We start from the raw sequence: 12,740 nt of genomic DNA on the forward strand, positions 1-12,740 counted from the left end.
CATCAGCACTATATAACCTGAGTGAAGATCTGATACTGTAATGATAAAGACAGACATTAGTGTGAATGTGTCTGATCTATAACACACACTATAAACATCAAGCAAGCTTATAAAAGGTACGGGGAAGAAGTTGTGAGCTCTGAAAGTTATATTGGTTTGTTTTAAAGTACAATTACAATGATTTGAGCCGCTTTAATGTGAAATCTGAATTATTAATTGACAACTGATAAAAAAATCATTCATAAGACTCGAGTTACTCACCACTGACAGTAACAATGAATCTCTTGTATAACGTCTGTTTGTTGCTGCTGATCTTCATTATATAAAGTCCAGAGTCTGTGGTTCTGCTTTTTGTGATGGTCAGAGATCCAGTCTGATGATCCAGCTTCAGTCTGTCTCTAAATCTCTCATCAGTTTCATGTAATAGTGAGCTCTTGGCCTCTATATCATGTTTAGCTATGAGTTTTCCTTTACCTCCAAACCTCCACACTATCAGCTCATCTCTGTGTGTTTCAGTAACATTAGTCTGAAGAGGGACAGAGTCACCCTCCATCACTGACACACTCTTCATGTCAGCTTCACCAGTATCAATAACAGCTGGAGACTCTGCAAGAAACAGATTCACAGACACACAGATTAAACATGTTGAACACTGTGACTGGCACTAGAATATCTGTTTATCTCATGGTTACTACACAAGGCATATGCAGATTGATAAAGGTAATAATCAGTTTAGAATGTACAACAGTTACTTTTGGTTGACTAATTTAATGATGTATTATTTCATATAAGAGCACATGAACTTTACAATATTTGAAACACTACAATTGTATGTGTTCAATAGATATAATTACAATTCAAAATTGTATACAATAATTGATCTTGCTTTGAATTATTTCAAAACTATTACCAATGGAATCAAACTAAAAATATCTGACCAAACTGTGTAAATCGTAAGTCAATCAATATGAATTTACTTAAATTCGTAATATTAACTATAGTATATTAGCAGTGTCACACTCGCCATCATGCTGCTGTTCAGTCATGTGATCATATGCGACCCAATCACAGCTGTGATGATATTCAGAACAACAGCATGACTGTGATCGAGAAACTACAATTCTGTAAGACTGTTGAACACATAAGTAATATTTGCTGGTGAAATCTCAGCTTAATTCAGTTTAATTAATAAAACAAAACAAAAAAAATGAAAACATCCAACTATCGATAATAAAAGTATTCTCACCATAGACAGTGACATTGAATGTCATATGTGAGGTGGTCCCAGAGTTGAGGTCGATCTGTAGTTGATAAAGTCCAGAGTGTTTGGTTCTCATGTTCTTGATGGTCAGAGATCCAGCCTGATCCAGCTGCAGTTTGCCTGTAAATATGTCAGTGTGACTGGGATATGAGATTTCCTCTCCAATGATTTGAGCGATAGTGGAACCTTCATCACCAAACCTCCACAGTATCAGAATTATTCGCTCTGTTTCAGTAAGATCAGTGTTTAGAGTGACAGATTCTCCCTCCATCACTGACTTTTTCTTTACTTCATCTGCATCAACACCAAACACTCCTGCAGAACAAACAGAAACAGTTTCTCAGAGATTAAACTCATATAACACTGATGGTCATGTTAGTGAACAGATTTAACTGAGATCAGGCTTGCACAAGAAGCATAATTTGACTAATTCAAGGGCCCTATTATGCCCATTTACAGGTTCATAATTTGGTTTATGGGGTCTACCAGAATGTTTACTTCATTTAAATGTTAAAAAAAACACCTCTCTCTTTTATTTATAATTTGCATTGTTGCAGCACCTGTTTTCATTCTCAACACTGGTTTATTTTTTGTTTATTTTCCTTCTGAAAAGAAGATCAGGGGGCTGTTCCATAAAAGCCGCTTAGAAAAGCGGGGATTAAACTCCCAAACCGGACTTGAATGAGCCTAACAAATAAGTTGGGGCTAAAGTGGTTCCATAAAAGGTAATTGAAGTTCACGCAATCTCACTAATTTGATCCAGGTTTATCAAGTCTAGATAATTGCGTGTGCACGCGTTTCTGAAGCAGCCCTAGAGGTCGATCGTGGATCAAATCGATCCACCATCAAACAGCCTATATTTTGTGCTGTTTTATGCGTTTGTGACATGTTTTTTTTTTTCCCTCAGTGCAAAACTTACATTTTACAGTTATATTCTCCATCTGTAAATGTTAGAAAGTCATGCAAATGTATCCATTTTACTGCTAATCTTCATATTGAACGAGCGCTGCTGCGTGCATGCGCGGCAAATAGGAGCGCAATAATTCTGACTAAAATATACATTTTGCTTGGAAAATTAATATGCGATATTTTATAACACTAGAAATATCTTCTAATTATAATAATTTATCTTTAGGATGTTGGATAAGTTGCAGTGAACTTCTAGCGAACAGAAGTACTTAAGTGAACAGAAGTAGCCTAATTCAGGGAAGATTTTTTTTAAAGAAACTAAATATATAAAGATACAAAATATAGTTTGGGGTAGGACCTATGCTACTTAATAAAGATGATGTATACTTATTTAGAATGCTGAGAATTACAGCTTTTAATGCAATAATTTTTTTGGATAAAGCAAGAATCCCCAGTTTTAATTTAGTTTCTAGAATGTATTTTTTATATATTATAAATATAATATAATGTATTATTAATGTACTTTACATTATGAAGAGGATAACATGAAATTAAGAGCAAATGTATACATTTTGAAAAGATATGTGCAACTCTAAAATCAAAGAATATTCCATAAAATAAAGGAATATATATTAGTCTACATTAACTAAATTTTTATATAACCCTCCCTCCCTTTTATTTCTAGGCTAGTTATTTGTTATTTTATTTATTTGCTTATTTTATATTGAATATTTGATATGCAAATAATATTACTTGAATAACTATTAGGAATTATGTGTCATTATAAGAGTTTGATATAAATATGTGAATGTTACATTTTTATTAATATTTATTTATTGTTTTTTGTCTTTTCCCCCTTAAATCATATGTAAAAGTGTCTAACTATGTACTTCTTGGTTATTGTTCTAATCATGTGTTTTTTAGGCTATGTGTTGGTGGGTATTATCACAAAAGAAAAAAAGTAGAAGGAAAAATAAGGAATATTTATTGGGGGAAAATATGATGTCTTTAAAGGAACTGTCCATTTGTATAATTGTGTTAAATGTGTTTGAATTGAAAGACATAATAAATTAGCCTACATAATATATATATATGCTAAAATATTTGTTATTTGGACATTAGATGTGCCTTATTTAGAGTTTTAAACCTACAAGTGTATTTTTATGATATATTCAAATGTAGGTTAATATACTGTCAATTACTAAGCTCAGATTCATCTTACCAGTTAAAATTCATACTGTGCTTTTGTAATTATTTATTTTTAATTTTGTGATTTTAACTTCTGCTTTACAAAGCTTTTTTTTTAGATTGTGTTCTAATGTTCTTCTAATCATAAACATGTACTACAGCTGCCAAACAAAACCAGAGAGAAATGTATTCATAAGTCTATATTGTCTAATTTATCATTGTAGCCTTATTTAAGTTGATTTTCTGTATACTGTGTATTTATGTTTGGACTAATAATGGTTAATAAAGTCCAATAATGGTATGAGAGAGTGTCAGTGGTAATATCATTGTGTTCTTGTTGGTCAGTGTTAGAGGATCTGTGTAACAGCTGAGGCTTAGCCTGACAGTTAGCCTGCCCTGGACCAGGCTAGTTTCCCAGCATAAGTTGCCAGGGTAACTGAGTTTGAACTATTTTAAGTTTGCTTTATGAAACCGAATCTACCAAAAATAAGCCTGACTAACCGAAATAAGCCTGGCTTATACTCTAATCTTGGTTTATGGAACAGCCCCCTGCTCTGCTTGGTCAGTCAATCCGAGATTTGTGACCGCAGTTAGGGTTTATCAGCTTGTTTTTCTTGACTGTCATTGTCAGACTCTGGCTCAAACTGATACACAAAACCTTTTTTGGCGCAATTGGATTAAAGCCGCAAATGCTTCAGAAAGCCTTGGTTTCCCATCCCTAACTTATTGTATTTAAAGGGGAATGTCTGAAAATAAATATTGTTGAAAAAAACTACAAATGTGTTTCAATTCCCTCTATCAAAACAATTGCATAGATCATTCCTTTCTGAGGACCAAAAATAATTTTGTTCATTTGAACAGCTTTTGAAGCCACCAAATGTTCATGTATGCAGTATCCCCAGCCAGCACACCCATGTGGGGCCCAAATTAGTATCACATGGGCTGTCTAATTGTTTGTGCATCCTCGTTTCCTTTCCTTGCGTCTCAGCTCCACCCCCTGTAGGATGCGAGGGGAGGCTGCAAGGAAAAGACACGAGGATGGAGGAATCGAAGGAAAGCTTATTTATACATTGGAATACTTGATCACTCGAGTGTCACTTCACAGCGTCATCAGCTGTGCTCAGAGGATCTGCCCTTATGTTGTTAAAGTTTGTTATTTAAGAAATGTATAATAAATAATAATAAAGAAAGATGCCCTTTTGAAATATGAGAGATGTGTGGTTTATTTACACTGCAAAGGTAAAGTAAATTAAAATGACTGTGACCGATGTGAAGGGGGAGGAGAATTTATATGTGCGTCACGTTTAGTCAATAAAACACTTCCTCATAGGATTCACCCGTGTATCCTGGCTCATGACTCCTTAAGAAGCCTCCTCACTCCTCGCCTCCTCGCGGTGCAATTAGAGAATTGAGATGTCCTTCAAGATGGCTGAGCTCTATCGTTTTCCGGGTCATAGGATGGAGGACGGAGGAGTGAGGAGACGAGGAGGGATATTGAGAAGCACCCCTAGTCGTCATTTGACTCTGAAGTGAGTACCACTTGAGTTTTGTTGCACTTTCCATGTAAGCCCCATATGGGTTGGCCCAGGTTAAAGGAAAACTAAGTATGCAGAGTCAGACTACAGAGTGTTAAATGTAACACTGAATCAGTTTTGGAATTAATAAGATAATTAAGTAATTAATTGAGTGATGACTGAGCTTTATTAAAGACAGCTGATGATAACAATCAGAATCACTTAAAGAAAGAGGAACAAGAAAAAAACAACAACACAAGAACTATAACTGACTTCAGCCACAGCCTTACATGAAATCAGCTGAAGATAAAAGACATTAAGGGTACGTTTACACGACAACGATATGCTTAAAACCGAGATTTTTTTTTTTTTTTTTTTTAGTTTTCTACATACAGACAACACCATTATCAAAATGATCCCCCTTTACAGGGATTCATGAAAACAAGTAAAAACCCTGTATTCTGAATAAAAGACTATAGACTGAACATGTGCATGACATCATCTTCTTCAGAGATTCTGGTTTTTGCAGTTACACAGAGTCCGTTTTCAAAAACGTGCACTTTGAAACCTGTTTTCAAAACTTTGAAGGCACCCAAAATAACTTGTGTAAACAAACCCTCAAGATCTCAGCAGAGGATGATTAAACAACTCCACAAACAGCATTACCATCCCTTAGACTTTCACCAACCAGATTTACTTTATTTCTTCATTCATTTACAGTTCTTTTTGAGAATTAACAGAGGTTTAGATGTTGATGTTTTATTGAAAATATTTGGTCACCATTATGTTTATTAATGTTTACTTTAGTTGGCCAGTTTGACTCTTGAATTTTTATGTCAATTTGTGGTCTTTTTAATATGTTGCAAAGGAGGCCAGAAACAAAAACCATGTAGGCCAGTAAAATGATTCGCTAATCTCATCACTGACCAAAAGTTGTTCATTATTAATAGATGATTTTCACCAACAATACTTTCTTGCCACATATCAGACATTAGGAATTTAAATTTTTAAATACATTGTGGGGAAAAAATCCTTAGACACATAGGTATTAAGAATCAGCAAATTAATCTCAACAGCGGTGACATGCTCCACGCACCAATGCATGCTAGGAGACCGTTTTTTTACTCTGGTGGTTCCCAGCATGCATTGCCGCATGAAGCATGTCTCCATTGTTGAGATTCATATGCTGATTCTTAATATTTTTCGTCCCTGGGACGTATCTTCACTAAGTGGGAGATATTGTATTTATTCTGTGACGTAGCCTATATAGCCTAAGCGTATATTTATTTGCATATTTAATTGTACATATTTTAACTGAAGATATAATAGCATCACTATGAATTCAAATGCAATGGAATTTACTCAACATCGTTTAAAGTGAAAACAGAAAACTTTTAATGTGTTCTAGCCATTCATTTGCACGACATCAGCGCCTGGTGGTTTGAAAAAGCAAACAATAGCTGCGTTTCCACCGAAATTACCCGGAACAATGTTCTTTATCTCAGACCCTTTAAATCGGAGTAGCGATTGTTTAGTCACTCTAGTGGATTGTGTTCATTTCTCATCCTGCATGGGGGAACTAAACTCAACCAGTTGAGTAAATTTGGCAATAAATTCACAGATTCGAACTTCCCGGGTCAATAACTCATGAGCTAAACGTTGTTACTACACAAATAACACCTCTTTTTAATCGTTGTAATGTAGACAAGCAGCTACAACCTAATTTTCCTCAAAACGAGCTTTCCCTCGCAGTGGACAAAATACATTAATCTCTATACGCAGGCGGCAGAGAGACAGATACGAAGGGACCGTCTGCGAAGTGCAAACCCAAAAAGCATTACTACGAAAATTACTGTCATCAAATTCAGTTCATACATCATTGCTGTCATGATGGTTATACTACAATGCTTATTTTGATTTTTTTTTTTTTATTATTTTATATACAATTGTAAATATATCATGTTGATTTTTATTGTGAAAAATATTCAATAACTTCACTGAAATTCACTGTATTGTTGCCAAATTCAGTTTACACATTACTGCTGTCCTGATGGTTATACTACAACAACACATAGTTCAAACCATCAGGACAGAGTACAGGTGCTGGTCATAATTAGAATATCATGAAAAAGTTGCTTTCAGTAATTCCATTAAAAAAGTGAAATTTGTATATTATATTCATTCATTACACACAGACTGATATATTTCAAATATTTATTTATTTTAATTTTGATGATTATAACTGACAACTAATGAAAATCCCAAATTCAGTATCTCAGAAAATTTGTATATTACTTGACAATTTTTTTTTTTAGAAATGCTGGCCAACTGAAAAGTATGAACATGAAATGTATGAGCATGTAAAGCACTAAATACTTAGTTGGGGCTCCTTTTGCCTGAATTACTGCAGAAATGCGGCGTGGCATCAGTCTCTGGCACTGCTCAAGTGTAATGAGATCCCTGGTTGCTCTGATAGTGGTCTTCAGCTCTTCTGCATTGTTGGGTCTGGCGTATCGCATCTTCCTCTTCACAATACCCCATTTTCTATAGGGTTAAGGTCAGGTGAGTTTGCTGGCCAATTAAGAACAGGGATACCATGGTCCTTAAAACCAGGTACTGGTAGCTTTGGCACTGTGTGCAGGTGCCAAGTCCTGTTGGAAAATGAAATCTGCATCTCCATAAAGCTGGTCAGCAGCAGGAAGCATGAAGTGCTCTGAAAATGTCCTGGTAGACGGCTGCGTTGAGTGGACAGCACAGTGGACCAACACCAGCCGATGACATGGCTCCCCAAACCATCACTGACTGTGGAAACTTCACACTGGACTTCAAGCATCTTGGATTGTGTGCCTCTCCATTCTTCCTCCAGACTCTGGGACCTTGGTTTCCAAATGAGATCAGAAAAGAGGACTTTGGTCCACTGTGCTTTATTAAATCCAGAGTCAACGCAGCCGTCTACCAGGACATTTTCAGAGCACTTCATGCTTCCTTCATTTTCCAGCAGGATTTGCACCTGCCCACACTGCCAAAAGAACCAAAACCTGCTTCAATGACCATGGTATCACTGTGTAATTACTGTGTGATTTCATGTAATATTCTAATTTTCTGGGATTTTGATTTCGTGGGTTTCATAAGCTGTAAGCCATAATCATCAAAGTTATAAAGGCTTGAAATATCTCACTTTGCATGTAATAAATCTATACACTATATTAGTTTCACCTGTTAAGTTGAATTCTTGAAATAAATTGACGACCTTTGACTTTTTGATGATATTCTAATTATATGACCAGCACCTGTATAACCATCAGGACAGCAGTGATGTGTGAACTGAATATGGCAACGGCAACAATACAGTGAATTACAGTGAAGTTATTGAATATTTTTCATAAAAATCATAAAAAAGATGTATATACAATTGTAAATTTAATTTAAAATACATTTTTCCCAAAATAAGTGTTGTAGTATTACCATCAAAATTAAAAATATTTATTTTTTCAAAATAAGTGTAGTATCAGAACAGCCGCGATGTGTGAACTGAATTTGATGACACTACAGTGTGTGACATTGAAGTTATTGACTGTTTTCGTAGTAACGCTTGTCGGGTTTTGCACTTTGCAGACGGTCCCTTCGTATCTGTCTCTCAGTCTGCGTATAGAGATCAATGTATTTTGTCCACTGCGAAGGAAAGCTCGTTTTGAGGAAAATTAGGTTGTAGCTGCTTGTCTACATTACTACGATTAAAAAGAGGTGTTATTTGTGTAGTAACAACGTTTAGCTCATGAGTTATTGACCCGGGAAGTTCGAATCTGTAAATTTATTGCCAAATTTACTCAGTTTTAGACTGCGGTCACGCCATCTGTGCTTCAGAAGCGCGGTCGCGCGCTTAAAAACACATTGCGCGTCTACACGAGGTTGTGTGGTAGGCTCAATGTGTATGTGCTTGGTGTCGGCAGACTTTTAAAAAAATATTCATAATAAAATCAAATTGTTTTCTGCAAACTCCACCAGATTCTTGTTCTACATCTCACAGACTACCACTGTGCTGATTTTCATGTTGTTTTACTGTTTTATTATTTAATAATTAACTGCCAAAGTCCTATACTGTATACCTGGCATATAGGCATATTTTATAAATTCATAAAAAATTCAAATCAATTTGTTTTCTACAAACTCCACCAGATTCTTGTTCTACATCTCACAGACTACCACTGCGCTGATTTTCATGTTGTTTTACTGTTTTATTATTATTTAATAATTAACTGCCAAACAACATGAAAATCACCACAGTGGTAGTCTGTGAGATGTAGAACAAGAATCTGGTGGAGTTTGTAGAAAACAATTTGATTTAAAAAATTTATGAATTTATTAAATATGCCTATATGCCACAGTGTAAGACTTTGGCAGTTTATTATTAAATAATAAAACAGTAAAACAACATGAAAATCACCACAGTGGTAGTCTGAGATATAGAACAAGAATCTGGTGGAGTTTGCAGAAAACAATTTGATTTAATTTTTTTATGAATTTATTAAATATGCCTATATGCCAGGTTTACAGTAAATTTGACTTTGACAGTTTATTATTAAATAATAAAACAGTAAAACAACATGAAAATCAGCGCAGTGGTAGTCTGTGAGATGTAGAACAAGAATCTGGTGGGGTTTGCAGAAAACAATTTGATTTTATTATGAATATTTTTTTAAAAATCTGCCGACACCAAGCGCATACACATTGAGCCTACCACGCAACCTCGTGTAGACGCGCAATATGTTTTTAAGCGCGCTACCGCGCTTCTGAAGCACAGATGGCGTGACTGCAGTAACGTTAAATTAAGCAACCGGATCCATTATCTTTATCTAAACTAGCTTTTCTCACACATACAGAATGCAAAAACTGCTTTATCCGGTTTTTATTTATTTATCCTTAAACAGGAGGGCATGTCCAAAATCATTTAAATAAATGTGATAATTTTCATAAGGTAAATTAAGGAAGAAGACAACAGTCGATGAACGCTGTAATCGCGGTCAAAGTGAAACAGAAAGTGTAAAAAAAAAAAACAGAAATCGATCACTCACCACATATTAGTAGAACAATCTGAAGTAATTTGAAGGTGTACTTCATGTTGCAGATTTCAACAAAACCTAACTTCGATTGTATTTAATATTCGTTGTTTGTTTGTTTCTGAACCACACCCTACCGACTGAATTGTCGACGATTGTTAACCCAACTAAATACCAACAGAGATTGTTATACCTACTGTGGCTGACTACATAATTTACACGATGATTTATAACTAACTAAAGAAGTACGTTTACTTGTCCAAATTTGGAGAAGAAAAAAAAGCGCAGAAGATCGCAATGGCAGAGACTCTAACGGTTTTCTTCTTTACAGCGGATCACAAACTAAAAACTAGCATTACCGCCACCTGCTGTTTGGACTAGAAGATTATAATTTTTCTTCTTTGTAAAGTGTTGCCACCAAAGGTTGCCACCCCGTTTTGAGTTATTGTCTTTTGAAAAGAAGACAATACAATACACAATATGCATTAGGAAGTTGACAGGGAACTCTACACCTTGATGCAACGGTCTATAAATATAGGCTAAATAATCACAAAAGAATAATCTAATTCTAATTCTATTTCTCGTAGTGTTTCTGTGTGGGCATTCGATTTCAATTACAATTGATTATTAGAACACGCAACAATCTAATCAATTACTTGACAACCCCAAAACATCTTAGCAAAAAGTATGGAGTGAATTGACACATCTGTGAATGTTCTTCATAAATACATGATTGAGCGAAAATACAGATCATTGTTTTATGGTTAAACAAATAAGTTTGTTAATATATTTAGTAAATAATAATACGATTAATATAATTTGCATAAGCAATTGGCATTAGTTTTCTAATTTTGAAATGTGTTAATAAACTTGCATTGTTTGTGTGTGTAATTGGTTATTTCACTGCTGATGTGCTACTTGTGTGTGCCATTGTTGTGACAATTTAGAATTCCTTTAGCTAATTTTCAATTCAATTCCGGAAATTGAACATAATTGAAAATTAATTATTATCTACCTAAAAAAGAAAAAAGAAAGAAGAAAAAAAAAAGCCTTGGATGTTAGCTTGATAAAGTTATTTTAAAAATGTGGAAGGACGGACAAACAGAAAGACATACTTCTGCTAGGAGACTGCCCTCTGCTGGCCTCAATAATATCTTCTCCAGCAGCGAGTGATAAAGTACCGGTAAGCATTAAATATGCCTATGAATTAAACATAATTAAAAAAGAATACTTTTTTTTTTTTTTTTTTTTGCTGCAAACAGCGATCATCAGGACCAAGCCCCTGCACCACCACCTTGGCTTTAGGGAAACTGTGCATGATAATATGCATTTAAAGTAAAAGTACCATGTCAAAATAATTTTTATGCTGCATTACTCACTATGACCTGCATGAACCACAACAGCCACAAAGACCCATGAGATCATTTAGTTAAATGTTACTGTAAAAAGTATATGACCAATAAGTTAAGTTACATAAGTTAAGCAATTTTTGTATTTTTTTTATAAGATTCAACTATTTTCAGTCAGTTTAATGTAATTTATGTTGAAATATATACTTAAAAGTTGATTGTACTTAAAAAGTTGATTGTACTTAAAAATTGAAGGCAGCATTTCTTTTTACAGTGTTCATGTCAGGATGTCATAGGTCAATTTCAAATAAGCATGACGTTATCATTTGCAGTTCAAAATGTAAGTTCAGAGGAATTTCTCTTCAGCTCTTTTTATGTAAACTAATTATATTAAACTTTTTTGACAGCGTCCTAAATGGTTCTATGCTTTTATTTTGTAATTCAAACTCTCTCTCTCTCTCTCTCTCTCTCTCTAAACCCGTAATCCCACTCTTTTTTCTATTATTATTATTATTATTATTATTATATAATGGTATTATTATTGTTATTCATTTTAATTAAACACCATTTATTTCTCTTTATTATTTTATAGGGAAATAAAGTGTATAATTAATATAAGAATATTGCTTAGTGTCATAAATTAATCTTACATTTTAAAGAAAACAAACATGTTGATGTGAAATATAGTACATTTTAAATTCATTCAGCCCTCATTTCCCAACATATCATCTTAATTTATTTTAAAATCAAACAATGATTTTTAAAAGTGACACTTTTGTCAAATTGATTACCCCTTGAGATGTGACATCTCGTTTTCGAGGGGTCTCGTTACATACTAACAGAACAAAGACAAAAGCTCTCCATCAAACCAAAACCACCCATATCTTCTCCAATCCAACCATTAGATATTAGACAATAAACAGGATATATATATATATATATATATATTATAGGAGAGAGAGAGAGAGAGAGAGAGAGAGAGAGAGAGAGAGAGAGAGAGAGAGAGAGAGAGAGAGAGAGAGAGAGAGAGAGAGAGAGAGAGAGAGAACGAACCTTCCTGTTTCCCTTTCTGTCATAACTTCAATTCCTGGTAAATAAAAAAATAAATAGTCTGATAATTTCAAAAAAAGTTTGCTGAAGCCTGTTTAAAAATAGGCACATGCTGCCATCTTGTGGTTATACCAAAGAGTATAGAAGCCCAAGAGGCGAAACTCTGTTGTGTTATGGGTAACATTTACATTTACATTTAGTCATTTAGCAGACGCTTTTATCCAAAGCGACTTACAAATTAGGACTAAATAAAGCGAGTCATCATGAAGAGGCAAAAACAACAACAACGCAAGAAGTGCTCAGAATACAAAGTTCAGGCATTATTCAGAGTAGCATAAGTCTGATAAGTGATGTTTCAAAGGATTTTTTTTTATTTATTTTTTTTATTTTTTATGAGGTTAAGTGCTCACGG

General features: G+C 34.4%; 3 protein-coding genes across 3 annotated transcripts in view; 1 reads left to right on the plus strand and 2 right to left on the minus strand.

Moving 5' to 3' along the window:
- LOC311295848 (uncharacterized protein) overlaps positions 1 to 10,305 on the minus strand; it is a 49,539-nt gene extending 39,234 nt beyond the window's left edge. The window contains exons 1-3 of the mRNA XM_084417377.1: positions 9,945 to 10,305; positions 1,247 to 1,576; positions 262 to 606 (exon numbers count right to left, since the gene is read on the minus strand). Coding sequence (XP_084273503.1) covers positions 262 to 606; positions 1,247 to 1,576; positions 9,945 to 9,990 — 721 coding nt within the window. The 5' untranslated portion in view covers positions 9,991 to 10,305. The remainder of the gene's footprint in view (positions 1 to 261; positions 607 to 1,246; positions 1,577 to 9,944) is intronic.
- The window catches only part of LOC311295608 (uncharacterized protein), a gene marked incomplete at its 3' end in the record, with an annotated part of 334,919 nt that overhangs the window by 166,942 nt on the left and 155,237 nt on the right, over positions 1 to 12,740 (minus strand). The window lies entirely within an intron of this gene.
- LOC311295867 (elastase-1-like) overlaps positions 1 to 12,740 on the plus strand; it is a 304,045-nt gene that overhangs the window by 145,118 nt on the left and 146,187 nt on the right. The gene's annotated exons all lie outside the window — the stretch shown is intronic.

The sequence above is a fragment of the Rutilus rutilus genome (assembly GCF_951802725.1).
Source record: "Rutilus rutilus genome assembly, chromosome: 8".
In the NCBI taxonomy this organism is placed as follows: domain Eukaryota; kingdom Metazoa; phylum Chordata; class Actinopteri; order Cypriniformes; family Leuciscidae; genus Rutilus; species Rutilus rutilus.